The sequence below is a fragment of the Tachypleus tridentatus genome, chromosome 10, assembly GCF_004210375.1.
Source record: "Tachypleus tridentatus isolate NWPU-2018 chromosome 10, ASM421037v1, whole genome shotgun sequence".
Lineage (NCBI taxonomy): Eukaryota > Metazoa > Arthropoda > Merostomata > Xiphosura > Limulidae > Tachypleus > Tachypleus tridentatus.
In genome coordinates, this window is record NC_134834.1 from 106,170,454 (window position 1) to 106,190,258 (window position 19,805).

At 35.4% G+C, this 19,805-nt stretch overlaps 1 protein-coding gene across 3 annotated transcripts in view; it reads right to left on the reverse strand.

The window, feature by feature from the left end:
- Positions 1-705: 705 nt before the first annotated feature.
- Positions 706-19,805, reverse strand: part of LOC143230037 (ras-related protein Rab-10-like) — a 31,178-nt gene continuing 12,078 nt past the window's right edge. For 2 of the 3 annotated variants that reach the window (XM_076462989.1, XM_076462987.1), the window contains 3 exons: positions 13,914-14,015; positions 8,850-8,936; positions 706-1,578 (listed from right to left, as the gene is read on the reverse strand). In XM_076462989.1, coding sequence (XP_076319104.1) covers positions 8,850-8,936; positions 13,914-14,015 — 189 coding nt within the window. In that variant the 3' untranslated portion in view covers positions 706-1,578. Of the gene's footprint in view, positions 1,579-8,815; positions 8,937-13,913; positions 14,016-19,805 lie in introns of all 3 variants that reach the window. The other variant, XM_076462988.1, reaches the window with a different exon arrangement.

The window sequence follows — 19,805 nt, forward strand, 5'->3', positions numbered from 1 at the left end:
AGGCAAATTTTGTCCAACTTCCAGTAAAGCTTCTCACAATGTAAGTGATAGGTTTACTGAAAGATCACATGGTTTGTTTTTAGTTCATTGAACAGCAAATACAAATTACTATATTACTTTTACATATTAATTCATAAGGGTAGTCCATATTGTTTTTAATATTGTTATCATGCTCTTCAAACATGTATGGCTCCTAAGCAGTTTAAGTCACAACTACTGTTTTTAACTCTTGCATATAATGTTGGGTGATAAGAAAACTTGTGGTTACAGAAAGAATGCAAGCTGTTTTCTTAGCCTTAGAAAAAGAATTTTTAGAGTCATAAAAACTACCCATAAAAAACTAACATTAAAGGAAATAGGACTGTTAAATTCTAAATGGTTGGTCCACATATTTATTGGATGTGAAGATTTTAGGGTCATAAAACTGTTATCTATAAATATTAAAATTTTGTTGACCATGACAATAAGTAACTAACATTAAAGGAAATAGGACTGTTAAATTCTAAATGGTTAGCATAAGTTATCTTAAGCATTAATACAGGTGAATTGGTCCACATATTTATTGGATTTCTGAATTCTTTGAAGATAGATATGGGACATTTTGTTAATGTAAAATAATAAACTTCACCTAATCATAATACAGTCTTACAATAAATGGCTTGCATTCAAATATTTCAAATCTTTAATATTACATAAAGCAAATAAAATATACAATTTTTATATTTTACTAGTTAAATAGTAAGCTATTGAGTGTTTCTTCCCTTAACTTGTATAGAAGTAATGTATTAGTTATCATTCATCAACACATCTCCTAAGACTAGTGAATTACATTCAACTGTGAATATGTAGTAAAGGTAGAAGTTAAGATATTTTTAATTAATAGTATCAACCATTTAAAAGTTAGTGAACATTTAATTAATCAACTGAAGTTTAATCACTTATGTATATTATAATACAATATGATTTATTCTGTTATATAAAAACTGTTTTCAGTTAAACACTGACAGAGCTATTATGAACAAGTTGTAATACTACATTCTTTAACCATTATTGAAACCAAGGAGTGTAAGGTTTCTTGCACATTTTAAGCAGAATGTAGTTGACTCCACCTCATAAGCCACATTGTCCATTATTGTATCAAATATGAAAGATGGAAATAAAACTTTCACATAAAGAAATCATGGAGGAGGCTAAAACTACAAACACCAGTATCGCTATGGAATATATGGATGTAATTTATCAGCAACATTTTGACAGATCAGGGATTTATTTTAAAACACAGTACACATTAAACCCTAACAAAATATTTCTAAATTGCAAAGACAACAGTTTTGATGGTTAATTATCATTTTTACATAAGTAACGAACTCACGAGAAGAAAAAACAAAACACAGTCTCATTACTTAAGTTTTTTAAGTACAGCTGTAGAAGTACCCAATGTCCACTTGCTGACCACACACCTTTAGCACCAATAGCAACTACAAGCGAGGTTCTAGGGGTCGTCAGTCATACCAACTCTTCTTTACTGTTTTTCATAGTTGTTATGTTATTGGAAATTCCAAAACCAGGTCTGCAAAGCTTGATAACAGCCAACAAAAAACAGTACTTACAGATAATTATAACTTTGCAGCTACAACAAGCTCTAGTCAAGTTTTTTTGTTTTTTTACTTTTTATATGTGTCTTTAAAATGTGTTTAGATTGTTGAAGCTACACAATTGTAACTGAAAATGCACATTAGTGCAGTTCATTTTGTGAAAGCATAATTCAGAGAAGTATTCCAAGGACAGAGTTTCATGATATGTTCATATTATTTTTAACAATAAAGACTCATTGACATAAAAAAATCTTAATTTAAAAAAAATGCTAGAAGTTATCATTCAATATTTCAGTGACTATTTGTGTCTGTAGGCTCCACTCTATCACAAGTATCAGGCTTAAGTTAAAATATATCTTACCTCATTATAACATCTAGAAATTGAGTTAAAAGGCATTTCATCACAATGGGTCTAACATGTATAAACTTAGATATCCAAGTAGTGATAAAACTAAAGTATTCAATAATTACCAAAAATGACATTTCCTAATTAGTAAATCCTGACACCATTGAAAGCATAGTATCTCATAACTAGGGATATTGTACCCATTTAATGTTTAAAAGTGAAGAATGTCCTATAATCAGAAAGTATCCATAATTGAAGAAATAGTAACATCCCATCAGTATGTATGTAGAACGTTTTCACTGCTTGTTTAAAATATTCACTAACTTTATTACATTTCTCTGTGGGTCATTAAAAATTGAATTGAAGAATATTACTTTTATTGTATGTCGGTAAATCTGGATAAACTTAGCTTGAATAATGCAATGCATAATTCAAAATATAACTTTGTACGTATTTCCATAAAAGTAATATTTAACTCAGTTCTCAATATTTAAATTATCCTCAACAGTTGTCACTTATTTGCTCCATATTTTATTTTTATATGAACTTGTAGTATATGTATTGTTAAACCATAACATAAATTTACAGCTACCAAACATTTTGCATTGCTGAGAAGTAATAAAAAAAATGTCAAACCTACATCCAAGCTCCTCCTATCTCATTCTTTCTTTCAAAATATGCCAATAATTCTGACATTTGCTACTGGATTATTCATAACTAATTGAAAGAGAAAATTCTACTTTTCAAATTAATTTAATGCTAGTTTGTTCACATGCCAGGTTTGAAGGCATTTATAATCAGTTTCATTACTTGTATTTGTGAGGCTCGGCTCAATCAGCTAATATATTATTTATTGCTTGATTAGAGAGACCATAAAATAATAAAACTCTCAGGACATTTTACTGTTTTTTTGTGATAATATTTTGTGTTATAAGCTGCTTATCTGAAAAAAATAAAAACTTTTTGGATCAACTACATCATTACAAAAATATATGTCTAAGAGAAAGAAGAAGAAATGATACAAATATTTGCTATGTATATTTTGTTTATTGTCATAAAGATAACATAAAGGAACAAAGTGTGAACCAACATGAATCGATTCCAGGGCCAGTATAAATCATGTAGTTCGAGTACTGCTTAGCTTCTATGTGATCCAGGGCAAGAGAAATGGCATACAGTTCAGCAGTGAACACAGAAGATGTGGAAGGGATTCTGCATGTAACCACCGGACCACAACATACCATGGCAGAGCCCACAGAGTTACCTGATTTCAAACCATCTGTATAAATAGGAATGGAAGGATGGTTCAAAAGATTTCAGCAAATAACAGACAGTATTTCCAATCAGAAGTGTCTACTTTTTTGAGATGACTTAAAGATAGGTCACAACTGGGAACTGTAAGAAGGCATGGTGGGTTGGGCTGACCAGTGGATACAGCAATGTTATTCAAGGACAGACCCAATTCATCTAACTGCATCTGGATATGAAGGCCAAAAGGAATAATGGCAGACCATCTGGTCTGAAAAAGCATAGCCCATCAAGGAAGGAAAACACAACCCCAGGTGGGATGCTTTGGTAAGGAACGAAGTTTCAAAGCATATAGTAAAGACAGTTGCAAACAACGGAGGTGCAAAGAAGGTTCATGAGATTATGTATAAGCTCTGAACTGAGGAAGTGCAGAAAGCCCCAGTGGCTTTAAGGTTGAGGATCTGGCAGAGCCATAGACCAGTGATCCATAGTCAAGTTTCGATTGAATAAGAGCACGACATATCTTTAACATAGAATGTCGAATCTGCTCCCCAAGTGGTGATAGAGAGGACATGGAGGATGTTCAGTACTCTTGTACATTTGAACCGTAGCTGCTTGATGTATGGTATAAAGGTTAGCTTACGGTCAAAGATAAGACCCAAGAACTTAGTCTCAAGACCACAGGCAGCACAACTTCACAGACACGGAGTTCAAAATCAGGGTGAATACACCGTTGGCAGCAAAAGTGCATGCAATTGGTTTTAGAGAGAGAGAAGGTAAAGCCATTTGCTGTGGTCCACTTCAGTACACGATTGAGGGCAGTTTGTAGTTGCCACTCAATATATTTCATGTTCGACGACTGACATGAGATGTAAAAGTCGTCGACATTGAGCTCATTTGCAACAGTAAGAGGGAGTTGTTCAGTGATGGCATTTATCTTTATATTGAAAAGTGTGACACTCAAAGCACAGCCCTGATGGACCCCAAGTTCCTGTAGAAAAGAACAGGAAAGTGTCAAACCCACACAAACTCGGAATCTCCTGTCCATTAAAAATATTTTAATAAAAGTGGTCAAATGGCCATGTAATCCATATATATGGTCTCGCAAAATGCCATACCTCCATACTGTATCATAAGCCTTCTCCATGTCAAAGAATACTGATACAAGGTGTTGTCATTTGAGAAAGGCTTCTCTGATTGATGTTTCAAATCAAATCAGGTGGTCCATGGTGGAGCACTGTTGTTGGAACCCACACTGGGTAAGCAAGAGGAAGTTGTTTGATTGGAGGACCCAAACAAGATGAGCTTTAACCATCCTCTCTAAGGTCTTACAGAGACAGCTTGTCAAAGCAATTAGACTATAGTTGAAAGAATCTTGGGATCCTTCCCAAGCTTAGAGAAAGGTAAGATAATAGCCTGGTGCCAGGCATCAGGAAAAACATTCTCCTGCCAGATCCAGTTAAAAACAATTAGAAGAATATCAAGAGAAGCAGGAGATAGATGGTGCAGCATCTCATAGTGTACATCATCAGGTCCAATTGATGTACTGCCAGACTGATGAAGGGCCATTTTCAGTTCCACCAGTGTAAAGGGATGATTATAGTCATAGAGACAATCAGCTCAAATGGAAAGAGGCGATTGCTCTGCCTGAGTCTTGATGGCTAAGAAGTTGGAAGAAGAGGCAGAAGTGCTAGATACCCAGCAAAAGCTTTCACCTAGAGTATCGGCAATGCTCTGGGTATCAGTTACTTCCAAGCCATCAGAGAACAAGATCGAGAGGGGAGACAGGGTGATATTGTCCACTGACCTTTTGAATGTTGTCCCAAATGACTTTGGAACTGGTGGTAGAGGATATGCTGGTTGTGAACTTAATCTAAGATTCCTTCTGGCTTGATATCTTACTCATTGAGCATCTGCATGGGCCCACTGGAAAGCGATGTGGTTCGAGAGTGTGGGATATCTACAAAAAGTATCCCAGGCCCGTTTTTGAGCCTTCCATGCCATGTGGCAAGCAGGATTCCACCATGGTCAATGATATAGTGGAAAATGTGTCAAGGTTTTAGAAATACATTGAGCAGCTGCTTGTATAAAATAGTCAGCTACTGCAGCCACACAGTCGTCTATTGATGGCTTACAGACAATTGCAGGATCAAGTTCTGCGAGAGCAGTGAAAGTGGGCCAGTTTGCCTGATCCACTTTCCACTAGGGCACGCAGGTCGGATGGCATCAACCACAGCCAGTCTCTCTCAAGATTATAGGAAACTGATCACTGCCTCGTGGATTATCGTCAACCCTCCATGAAAAATGGGAAAATAATGAAGGGGAGCAAACTGAGAGATCAATAGCAGTAAAGAACTGACTAGTTGCATGGAAATAAGTACAAGAACCAGTACTGAAAAGAGAAAGGTTGTGATCAGAAAGCATACACTTTACAGTACAATCCCTCCTATCAATACCAGCATTCCCCAGAGGGGATAATGTCATTAAAGTCCCCCAGGATTAAAAAGGGAGATGGCAACTGTTCAATGAGAGCATCAAGGTCTGATTGATCATATGTCTCTCCAGGTGACAGGTAGAGAGAACAAAAAACAGTAATGGTATGACCCAAGGAAACATGGATGGCTGTGGCTTCCAAGGATGTGTCGAGTGGCAAAGACAGGGTGGGCACATGCTGATCAATCAACAGTGCCACTCCTCCATGCACTTGTCCATAACGCAGCCTGTCATTTCTGTACATAGAAAACTGCCAAAAGGTGACTGTATCAGCATGTTTCAAAAATGTTTCCTGTAAGAAAAGACATACAGGATGGTAGGAAGCAATCAGTGATTTGATGTCATCCAGATTAGAATGTAAACTTTGACAGTGCCATTGTATAAAGGTGGCCACTTTTATTTACGTGTAGGCAAATTGGGAGGAGAACCCTTCTGTTTATGACCATATCGTTTTTCCTGACTTTCTTTATTCGAGGGAGATCTATCGACCTCCACGGATCCTGCCCTGGGTAAACTGGGCAGGTCTTTGCTGTTGGAAGGGAATTCCAGAGACTAAGGATGTCATTGAATGATTGTTTTGCATCTTGGGGTGAGAGAGGAAGATGGATCCGAGGAAATGCCTGTACCTGGAACCAAAGGATGTGGATCTTGGGGTTTGGTGGAATGTATATACGGGACAGAGATAGGTGTCGAAGTTGATTCATTAACCTTTTTAACCATGGAGGTCAAAAGAGTTTTCATTTGATTGGAGATCAATTCTTTAGGAGGCACAGAAAGATCTGTCTGCACTCCCACAGTAGCTGTGGAACGAAGTGCAGCAGCATACATCCGAGATGATGTGGTGAACAGCAATTTTCAAGCCTCAGGATAAGTAATGTTATGAATTATTTTCAAACATTGCACCTCTTTTTCTTCCAACCATTTAGGGCAAGAACAAAAGTAGGATGAGTGAGAGCCATTGCAATTGATGCAATGATGGTCTGTTTCACACTCATAGGCATGATGGTCCTTGCCACTGCAATGAGCACACATCAAGGAGCCACAACATGACTTATTCGAGTGACAGAACTGTTGACATTGGAAACATCAGAGAGGGTTTGGAATGTATGGCTGTACTCTGCAATTAAGATAACCTGCCTTGATGTAAATGTCAGAATGAGGTCATTGGTCAGCACCATAATTCCATCTTTGTGAGTGGAGATATGCCTCATTGCAGAAACTCCTTGGGTGGAGTAACCAGGAAGAATCTCCTACTCTGGGATGTTCTTCAAATCCTTCTCATGAATTCAAAGTAGCACGAGGTGTAGCCTCTATGAATGGAACAGGAGTTCACTATGTTAAGATATGGATGTTTCCACCAACAGGTCACCAGATTGACACTTTTTTACTGACTTTGGAGAGCCATTAAGTCCCTCTAGTCCCTTCTGAGTGAAAAAGGGAGATATATGCCTTAAAAGTTTGTCTGAAAGTGAATGCAATATAGGAAAATGAGGTACAACAGGTGTTACAGATGGTGAGGATTGCTGCTCAGAATCTTCAAGACATGGTTGTTTACCTATAGACTGTTTTTTCACTATTTTATTAAGATTTTTAACTGGAGTATTCATAATAAAGAAAGGTAAATTTTGGTGCCCACTGACCCCACTCACCATGGAGCCTTACGAGAGGACCCACTACAATGTCAAACAAGGACATTGCAGCAAGGCCAGGGTTTCGTGAGTACTATACCCAAACACCAGCATCAGATGTAATGTCCACAACATCTGTTGAGAACATCCAACACTGGTATTTGGTTGACACTAGCCCGAGTGGACCAGCCGATGACCCAAGGGGAGCCACCCCAAGGCTGCCCACCTACAGGAATTCAAGGTCAAAGTGGTGTGTTAAGAGTTGGACCCCTCAACCACCAGGATCCTCTCCTCCCCTTCATGGGTTACCATGCACGGCAAACACGTGGGTGGATGTTTAGATCCCAGAGGAGGGAAACTGAAAGAACAGAATCTTCCCTGGGAGGTCCCGTCACCACGAACAGGAATCCACACCAAGGGGCAAGATAATGATTAAATGATAGAAATATTCACAAAATGGTAGCATTAAGAGCATATTATTCTATTAACAAACTTTTGTACTCTCAAAAAGTCATCTACATCCATTCTTAAGACCCATAATATAGAGTAAATTAATATGTAGAATCATACATAGAATGTTCTCGACATTAAAATACTTTAAACTGCAACTTTTCAGCACTTTTACCAGAGAGGAAGAAATGAAAGTAAGAAGGCCAAAAGCTCACACATACAAGTATTTTAATGTATAGAAAAGTCAGTGTGTAATTATACACAAAGTTATCTACATGCTGCTTTGATACTTAGATCTGTAAAACAACATGCACACACACAAACTGTTCTCCATGTTAAATACTTTTACTTTCACTCCTTCTAATGGAGCCCTCATCAAGTGTTAGTTTAAGTATGTTAAATGAGACCAATATGTTTTTATATAAAACTGAAAAACGTTTGAACACAGGCCTGAAATAGACAATGTTTTGATTTAAGTGAGTCCTGCCCCCCCCAAAGAGGTAAAATGTTGTAATGATTAAAGAGTACATCTTTTACAAAAAATAAATCATTTTTCAACATCTATAGATTATAAAGTGTAATTTTTTTTTCAAGACAATATATCAAATTATTTTCTGTCAACAGGAATACTTGAATCTGCAACCTTTGTTTTACATCAAAATAAATTAAAAAAGAAAAACATGCAAATTTAACTTGTAGAGTTGGCCACGTTTTTTGCAAATCAGTCAACAATGAGCTATCAAAGTATAAATATAATATCAGATGAAATAATTACATGAAAAATTGCACCATTTCTAGGATTATTTTACCATTTCTTTATATTTTATGTAAATGTATCAATTTTAAGTAAAAGATAAAAATATTATTTACAATCATTGGTAACATTTCTTTTAATGTATTTTTTTTTCAAAGTACTTTACTTTAAAACCAGGATGTGCTAGACAAAACTAACATCTGCAGAAACTTGTGTTGTAACCACATATATTTAAGTATTTTCTTCTGAAATATAGGTTCAGGACTTGTTAACTGGATTTACAGTTTAAATTTTCCCTTACTCTAAATTTCAAGTCCTTATGTGTAAACTGTTACCTAACAACAGTTTCCTCCACTTCTGCTGTCCGCAGAGGCAACTCGTACTTTATCTGAAACTTCTGTCTGGTCTTTACCAGCCAGTTGCTGTATAAGGAAATATAAATATCACATTATCCAAGTAAAACTTTATATCTAATTACATAATAAGATGCATTCAAGTCTGTAGTACAAATACAAGACATTTCTTCTGCTGTACTTTTTCCAATATATTAGTCATAAATAAAGAAGTATAAAAACAGTCAATCGTACTTTATCCAATAATCCAATGATTATGAAATGCATCAGCAGCTGTGAAATACAAGTCAACAATAATTTGTTATAAATATATTCTTTAATACAACTGTTGTCATATGGCAGTGTAGTTACATTACTGTCTAATTCCCTGGCGACTATTGAACATAAGTCATAAAATGGGTAGAGATACACAAAATATGAAACATTTTAAGCAAATAATTATATGAGTATGTCCAAAATAAAAACATACAAAATGTAAAGGTGATAAAACACCAATGATATGTAAGCAAAATAATATCTATGGAAGGTAAGCAACATTATACTTTAACCCTCTTGCTACAGGTAGGCCATTATGTGCACTGTGACCTACTTGTAGCAACACTTAGTTATATTTAAGATGTAAAGTAATTCATTATTATTGTACATAAATAAATTAGACATTAAAATTTAGTTAATTAATCAAATTTTAACATTGTACAAGTTTAACTCTTAACATTACAAAGAAATTTTAAAAAATTCTCAATTTCCCCTAACATGTGAATCGTGACATCTGTTCTCTAGATCTCTCATCTTCTCTTCTTTATTTACCACTATTTCCTGAAGTACATAATTTAATGTAAATTACTTATTATAACAGAAAGGCCAAGTTAAATCTACTGAAAGATGTATAAATGTTTTGTTGTTTTCAGTACTAAATACTGTCAGTGTCGTCTTCAATTTGAAAGATTTTCTTCTGATGTTCAGATCAAGCAGAAAAATGAATTAATTTAAACCTCTCTTGCCCTAGTTAGAAAGCCAGTTAAATTATAGTTATAGAACGTTTTTACTTTGTACTTGTTATTATTCTGTGTTCTTAGGTACACATTCTCCATGTGCAAAAACTGACAAGGCTTAACAAGTATGCCATGAGTGCAACAATACTTTGTAACATAACAATTAGTATAGAGATCATTGTTTTCTACACATCCTTTGTTTACTTGTCTATGTTTTAAAGCAAATAACTGACGTTTTCTAATTTATTTGTGGTTATGAAATCAATCAAATCAACCAACCCTGTACACAGTTATGGTTGGGAAAATAACAAATAATATACAGTTTCTTTAAAAAAAACATTTGATAGCTATTTAGGAAGTTCTAGAGATTATACAAATGAAATTTTACAATTTGCAGATGAAGAAAAGTATTTTTAATTTTAAAATCAAAATTATTTTCTATATTCGATAGTCAATACTCTAAAAAGAAATTTAAAAATTAATAGTTAATTAAAACCCCTTCACAACAGGCTTAATAATAATACACACAAGTTCAAATACACATTTATGCACACTGAGTATTTACCCTATAACGTTTGGTACAGTGAATCCACCTTCAGAACATTTGGCAGACTTTAAATAAATATTACAAGTTTTTTGTACAAAAAAATAAGCTTTTTTTTAATGAAATATACTCTTCAAAACAAGAAACGCAAAAGGCAAAATTTGAGACATATTGTTAACAAGTTTATTCCGGGTAGTTCTGTATGACATGTGTGAAACTTTGCACATTCACTGCTGAACATCCAAAATCTGCAAAGTCCACGCTCACTAGTTGAAGTTTAACGTCACTCAAAGTCAATAACTAGTATGCCCCCCGTGAGCATCAATAACTGCTTGGCATCTCCTGCCCATGGAAGAGATGAGACGACGAATCACATCCTGTGGAATGGTTGTCCACTCAGCCTGCAAAGCTGCTGCAAGCTGAGGAAGAGCCTGTGGTTAAGGTTGTTGCCGTCGCAGACGTTGTTCCAACTCGTCCCAGATGTTCTATGGGGTTTAAATCTGGTGATCTGGAGGTCCAGGGAAGAACGTTGATGTTGTGGTGTCTCAAGAAGACAGTGGTGAATCGGGCTGTGTGAGGACGGGCGTTGTCATGTTGAAAAACGTCGTTGACGTTCACCACGATGGGTTGCACATGGGGCCTAAGAATCTCGTCGACAGTTGCGTATGGTCTGATCGGAAATCCTACGCAGCCCTGGTATGGTTGAGGCAGTAGACGTCGCAATGGTGGTCCTATCCCGAAGGTGACGTAACCGGACGTAGCGATCTTGTGTGGGCGTGGTCACACGAGGTCTGCCATATTGTGGACGGTCATGAGTTGATCCATGTTGTTGGTGACGATTCCATAGCCTTGTGATGGTGCTTGGGTGGACGTTCACAGCTCTGGCAACATCTGATCGAGATTTGCCTGCTTCCAAGCGACCAATGGCGTTGTTGCGTTGTGCTTCAGTCAGTCTTGGCGTAACTGTATTGCGTGTCGGTGGCTTAACACTGAGCTATGGAAACCGATAACCCGTCACTTTTATAGGGATTTTGCACATGTTGTACTTGCAGAACATGCAGATCTCTCAAATTTATTGGACACGAATGCGTTTTGGCAAAAATTCCGATGTTTTCCTCCGTTTTCAAAGTGCACAACTTTTATTGTCATTTTGGTCTGACAATCAGTGCCTTAACACGTGTAACATCACATACTCTGAGCTTGTAACATTATTACATATATTTCTCTTTAAAATAAAAAAAATATCCCTTTTGCGTTTTTTTTTTTGAAGAGTATATTAGCTTGTGAAAATATTAAATCTGTTTGGTACGAGTGTAAAGTGATTTCATGCTTTGATTAATAAACTATTCTTTGTCCCCAGAATCTCAAATATTATGTGTATAATCTATAAAAACCTCCTAAATATACTCAAACATGTGTTTTCAGTAAGATTTTATATTCTATGTTATTTTCTACACTCTATGTGGGGTCTGTCAACTGACCAACTTTGTAACCATCATAAAAAAATTGCAAAATAAATATAAATAATGTTTTTTGTGCTATAATGACTACACGTTATAATGTGAAAATACAAATGTTTAGTCTAAGTAGCTTAAGTCTCAAAATATCATATATATTTTTTTTATTATTTTGACTTTCTAGTCATGCCTAGCTGAAATTACTTAACTTGCATTGACTTGGTACATGTGCATTCATGTTATTGTATCCAATAATATAAAACTGACTTGGTCTTGGCTGTGTTACAGTGGACTAGTATTTTGTATTAAACAGAAATATTTAAATTATTATATAATATATATGTGTAAGCTTATTCATTTTTAGAAATAAGTTATGAAACTTATTTCTCTTACAATATAGAACAATAAGTGAAGAAGTAAAGCAAACAATTATCTTTTCTAACTATGACCTTTGAACTCAGCTGCTGCTGGATATAGGTTGCTAAGCCTTTTAAAATTTCACATGTGAAGAATATTAAAAAAAAAAATTGTATTTAGGTTTTATATTGGGTTGAGGAATAATTTGTGAGCGTTTTTTCAAGTTAAACAAATATATTCATAAGTGAAACGCTTTCGAAAAATATTTCATGTCATTTGCTAGATAATTTTTTGCTCTAATAGATGGTGTGTTTGATTTTCATATGTCTTTAATTTTTGCTTTCATTTTCAGCTCATTAAATGGACTGTGAAGTGGACAAAATCGAGCATTTTCGACACCATCTGCTTTTCGCATTTAATTTCTTGCAATTTCGTTTAAAACAATGCATACTATATACCTAGGTATTACATGAAATAAAGTATCATAACAAATGTTTTGGGTGTAATGTGTTCATGCATTGAAGTATTGTATGGTCTTGCATGTAATGCTTGAATGAAATTATTTAAAAACGCTCACAAATTTTTCCTCAACCTAATACATATATACAGTTATATAACCAAAAAAATCATGAAACAATATTGTTACCATAGAATTCCACTATAATTTATCAAGCTAAGTAACTAAGCTGTATTTAGGTCTAAAAAGAAATTTGAAACTTTGAGCAGACTAACGACACAACATTCTTCCTTAAAATGTTGGATTGGAAGAATGTGGTAGCATTTTCACAGATTAAAATTGCTGAGAAAACCACAAGGGGGACATTCTGAGCTGTCAATTGGTTATTCATGTGCAAGAGTATATAAAGGACTATTTCTAAAAATGGAAAGAAGTGAGTTGGGCTGCTGTATTTGATTCGGTATGTAAGCCATATCTCAGCAAATAACAAGATATGAGGTTCTTATTGTATATTCTACTTTGTCAATATTGGTCATTTGAGTTCCTAATTTGTATGAAATTATAGACTTAGTATTTTAACATCACAAACATTTAATTTTAGACAGTGCTACATTCAGCATACCACGTGACTCACTATCATCTATATTTAGGTGAGCTCTTTTAATATTTACTTTTTAATTAAAAAATTAACTCACATATAATATTAAAGTTTGAATTATAATCTACAATTTGATTCCAAACTTACTGACATAAATTGATAAAATAGTAGTTCAATAAAATTTTGAATGCAAGTCAACAAATGGAATGACATAGCCTTTGACCCATGACAAAAGGGTTACAAAACCTTGTGACATTTACTGGTAATCTGCAAAATTTCTTGAAGATACATATACATTATCAAAGTTATAGTATGACTACTACAATGGTTGTTACAAGCTGGGTGCAATACACCCAGACATGTAAATAACAAGTTACCTGGGTAATGTTTTCAACAAATGCTCTTTGTTAAGCCTGTTGTACCAAAAGTTAACTCAGTAAATAGTAAAAAGTTATTTGCTTTAATAGGTGATATTATTTCACTAATTTCAATATTTACTGTATTTTAAACAGCATTTACTAGACGAATCAAGTTGATTCAGTATAGTTTACCTGGTAATAAACCATATTCATGAACCACAAAAGCTTTATCTTAAAACTCTTAAATCTATTAACTTAGAACCATTAAATGATACAACTCACCTTACTCAAAATTGCATCCGTTAGTTCAATGAAAGCTTGCTCAATGTTAACATTTGCTTTTGCACTAGTTTCTAAAAATCTAACCCCATGTTCTCTGGCAATCTGAAAAGTATAAAAGTTACTGAAGTTAACAATTTCCTTACTTGAAAATCTACTTCTAACAGATACTCATATGTACACTCAGATAGCTTATTTCCCCTTGAGTTTGCACCTTCTGTCAAAGAGGTGTGCAGGCCACCAGCCTTGTGAAAACTCGATCTAATCTCACATGAAAACACATGAACTTGCATCACTGCAGGATGTCATCCTGCATCAGAACTCTCCTCTAATAGGAGTGCAATACATTTCCATGTACAATGGATCCCTCTACATTCATGCCCATGAATCCTCATTCTTTGATAAGACAATAAATGTGCACCAGAAAAGTGGGAAGGATGTGTGGGAAGATTTTGGAAGGTATCTGTTAAATACATTTTCAAGTAAGAAAAATATTAACTTCAAAAACAATATTTCAACCCTCACACAAACAGTTTTATTCTCATACTAAGATGGTGAAGGATATAGTGCAAAGATTAATTTCATGAACTCTCCTCAGGTAGCAACCAAAGGAAACCCATGGTATGTGACACTTGATGGCAGGGAATAGATAAGACCACAGCCATGGGACACAATATTTCATCTCTTTATACTCTTTGCCTATGTAGAAGAACAAAAGAATGTTTGTTTGTTATGACTTTTACACAAACCTAAATGAGAGCTATCTATGCTGGTTGTCCCTAATTTAGCAGTAAAAGACTTAGTCATCATATGGTCATGCCCTCATAATTGAAAATACAAGCATATTTGGTTTGATATAGATTTGAATCTACGAATTACAAGTTGTGAACTGAGTGTCCTAACCACCTAGCCAATAGAAGAGTCAATAAAACCAAAATTCATGGATGCTCGAGAACTTGCACAGAAACTGTTGGGCAACCACAAGAAGTGAGGTTTGGTTCCATTCAGACTGTTCCTTGTGTGGTTACGTATTTTACTATCAGACATAACAGGTCAAAACTAGCTATGAGAAAAGGGCATTTGCAATAAGTCTGTGTTCACTTCTTTTACCAACCATCTCTACGAGTGCCATGCCAGCTGTAGGTCAAAGGCACTGTATGGAGTCTTGTCTATGTGGATACTTATATAAACTATCAGTCACTATAGGCCCCTTTGCCTGCTGATGGAATAGAGTATGTGAGTGATACATCATTTGTGCATATGATGTATTTATTTTAATTCTACCATGAATATCTACAGGCACAATGCCAGGTGTGGGAGGAGGGCACCATATTGACTGATTGATTGAAAATTGTAATGTATCATAGTTAGAAATGAGGGGTGATTTATTCTACAAACCAATGTTACCCAGGCCATGCTTCTCACTGAAGAAGAAACACTGGTTCTACCACAGCAGTTAAGTCCCAATCAATGAGAATTCTAAATGGCTCACCACCTTAGCAGTTGGTAGCTGGCAAGTGGCAAGAAAAGAGGAGTGGAAGTGACTTTCACATATAAAAGATATACTTGAATCTCCACCAGTCTTTCTGCCCAGAAGGATCTTTTACTAGATGTAGTGAAAAGGGTGATGACAGAACACTATTTTTAAAAGCTGGTAAATGCTGGATTTTTCTGTGATAGTCAAGTCAACAGAATGGGTATAAATTGAATCATACACTAAAATTAATACAATGGTCTTAAAGAACATCCCACCTCACAGTGGGCAATTTTTGAGTCACAGAGGATGATACAAGCCCTTTATATTATTCTGGCACCAAGCAGAATTGGTGTAAGTACACACTGAGAGGCAATATCAGCCACCCAGTGGGACCCTAGAGTGACTGTAAGGTGAGAAAAACTTTATACACTCATCTGCCCATAGACAAAAGTCTAAATTCCTGCAGAGATGAGACTGCCATGGGGAACAGGTACTTGATGAAGTAGTTAGTGGTAGTCCACATGGCAGCCTGGAGAAGAGCATCAAAAGATCAGTAAACATTAGAGATGCAAGTAAAGAAAGGACCTAAGGAATAAAAAGGATAGTGATTTGAACCCCTAGAGGGGCAAGAGCATGACAAACAATGAATGGTTCATATAAAATACAGAAATCTGTCCAATACTGAATGAGCATAAAGAAGTAATACAGTAAGAAGAGGTACAAGAGAAAGGTGTGACCACTAAATCATGCAACATAAGACTAGAAAAGTAAGGAACAACCTGGATAAAGAAGGTAAGATTGATGTAAAAGAATCTTATAAGAAAAGCATAGCATAGGCATCTGAAAGATACTGACCACAGGTAAATAGGGTAAGGAGATATGTGTTTGTTTGTTTTTGGAATTTTGCACAAAGCTACTCGAGGGCTATCTGTGCTAGCCATCCCTAATTTAGCAGTGTAAGACTAGAGGGAAGGCAGCTAGTCATCACCACCCACCACCAACTCTTAGGCTACTCTTTTACCAACAAATAGTGGGATTGACCGTCACATTATACACCCCCACGGCTGAAAGGGCGAGCATGTTTAGCTGATGGGGATGCAAACCCATGACCCTCAGATTACGAGTCAAATGCCTTAACCCACCTGGCCATGCCAGGCCTGTAGCTGAAAGGAAAAGAAAGGTTACCAGAATGGTATGATAAGAAGGTATTTGACAGGATGATATGGTTAGAAAAGTGATGGATATGAGAGTTTGGATCAGAAAAGGTAGTACACAGGGGAAGAGGCTTTGGACAAAAGAAGATGGCTGACAGAAATGAGGGGTGGTATCAACAGTAATAGATCACCAATGGGATCCTGCAAGAGGTGTCTTGAATCAGAGTAAGGATTTGTAGGGAGGGCAGGACTTCAGAAAAAGACAGCACCACCAGAGTTGATAGGAGGCATAAATAGCCAGTCTTGAGTAATGAGATACAGAAGACCAAATATAGGAAGACAGATTTTAAGGGGTGTGGCAAATGTATTTATTTGTGAAGTAGTAAGTTGAGAATAGATCAAAAGAGGACATGAGAGTGGAGGGACCATGTTGTGTGTAGGACATAGTCTCATTGAAAAAAAGATAGTCAGCAGCAATATTCAGTGAATCTAGAATAAGACAAGTTTTAAAGTCACCGAATAGAATGGACACAAAGGAAAAGTACTAATGTCAGAAAGTAGGTGGGCCTGGAATGTTTATTTCCATAGCAGTTAACAAGGCAAGGTCATGGTTTAGACCAAATGTATCAGAACTAATTTATCTACAAGAAAAAAACATTTTGAGAATACCTGATGGATAGAAAGCAGGTTGAAGGCATGATAAGTGGAAAACACCCATCAATGGGTCTAGAGTTCAAAGTTAAACTGTCATTCAAGAGGTTTTTCATCACGAGAAAAAGAATCCATAAACAGGTGAAGATCTGGATTGGGAGAAAGTTAGGGAACACTGGAAGTAGTGGGATAAAGGTTTGGCCACCAAGCAAGTTCCTCCATAAGAGAAGGAAAAGGGGGACTGGGAAGTTGGTGGAACTGGGAAAGTTCCATTAATCATCACCATTCACTGTAAGGGATGAATACGTGTGTAGCAAATAGGAAGGAGAAGTAGTACCAGAAAAGCCACGGTCTCCAAAAAGGTAAGTATCTCAAGTGCAAAAAGAAATTGCCAGGTGAAACTAGATGACCAGACAATGAAGGTCTCTAGCAGGCAAATGTGAAAAGATTAAGACACATTGGAGAAGAGTTAAATAGAATTACCAAGTGAATAGGAGCTAGGACCAGTATAAATAAGGAAGGATTCACAAACTTAATAAACTATTCCAAAGGATCAGACATGATATCAGTGAAGGCAAGTGAATGGAAGAGATGGGATCAGAGGGTTCCAGCTGCAAAATCGACCCCACCACATGATAGAAGATGGCCATCATATCTTCCACAAGAAAATAACTCAATCAAGTAATTTTCATATTTTGATAAAAAGTCAAATATCTCAGCAAATTCAAAAATATTTCAATGTACTGTTGTACCTAGTAAAATAATGAGGGTTCACAATGAAGGTGTGTATATCTCACTCCTGTTGGTAATGTACTCCACTGCTTGATGACACCATAATGCAATAGCACATAGTCATGTTTTCACATGAGATGAGGAGGGACATGATTTGTACACCTTTGGTGATTCAGATTTCCATGACTGTTCTAAAACTTTTCATAACCTTTAAAACTGATTTTTGAGACCAAATATATCATGATATAAATTATGCAATCCACAATAACTGTTTATTCTTTATGTATAATGCAAAAATATATACACATGAAAGACAATGATAGGACACAGATTAACAATTCTTTGACTTATCAACTGTTTTTATGTAGATTTGGAAATCCAGTGTAATTTCAAATTTCTTTTGTGCAACAGGTGCATTCATCATCCCATTGGGTAGAATCAAATTTCAGTGCATATGTAGGAGACCCAGTAATTTTCTCAAATTCTTCCCATCTGGCTGGAAAATCTTTGAAAAGGTGGGACACTGATTTAAGTATTACTTCTAAATCTCAATCTGAAGCATTGAAAGAAGTACAAAGAGCCCTGTTAACAGTACAGAGACCATAAGATCCAATGTTGATTAACAATGGATTTAACTTGAGTCAAATAATTTCTCCTAGAGTGATCAGTCAACACTTAAACCATCCATCTCTATTTGCAAAAGATGACTAAGATTGAACTCTTTTGTCAGTTGTAAGAAATAACACAAATAACTTACATGGGATCATTAACCCATGTGTGACTGACAAATACAGAATCATGAAATCTGGGTATTTTAAGATTTTTTTTAGACAAGTTGGTCCTTCTAGATTTTTACCATTTAAGGATTCATCAGAGAATAGCATAAGGTTTGTCTTTTTCAAGCTTTTGACACAAATCTGATTTGATGTATGGGGCTAATCCAAAATAAGCCACATATGCACATTTTTTCTCTCACAAGAGAACTTGGATACAATTTTACTATCTGAGAGCATCTCTTTAAACAAACACACTTATGTTTTAACAGTTTTTGTAACTGTGTTAGTTAAAAATGGCCTACAAGACTCACAAAAACTTAGCTTTCCACTTTCTTGGCAACATGCACCCATAACAAGCCATCCCTTGTACTCATCCTTCAGAAATCGTGTACTGTTAAATATACATTGCATAGTGTGTTTTATGTAAATACACATTCAAGTCAATGGATATTATACAATATAATAAAATAAGAAAATTATGGAAAAAAACTAGTATATAATATCTTCAAGGTTAGTGGCTCACAAATTTCTCTGACAGAACACGAGCTCAAAAGGAAAGAAGCAATATGCATGAAGAAGTAAGGAACTTCTATTTATTTGTCATTGAAACATGTTTACTAAATTTAAATAAACACTTAAAATCTTAGAACGTATGTAGTGTCTTTTACAATAAGCACCAACCTGAGGTGCAAGACTGTCAATAACAAATGAGAAGTAGTGGAAATTATGCACATAGATTGGTTGTATAAATCACTACTGGACCTGGTTTATTTTCTATTTAGTAAGGCCAAATTTAATTTGAGGAAATATACCATATTCCTCTCTAACTAGTTATATTTAAAGAAATGTTAATGCCAGTTACCTTTAGTTTCTTAAAACTCTTTGATAGTTACTCAAATACAAATACAAATATAAAGAAAAATTATATTTTCTTTAGTAAAAACAGTTCAGCAAGATATATTGAAATTCTGAAAATACTGCACATGGTATATGTCAAAATTTTCATTACTGGCCAAGCCTTTAGTGATTTCACTTGTTACTCTCCGACAGTTTTCTCCACTTATGATTCTTCCCTTCACAACATCATTCAATTTTATAAATTTAT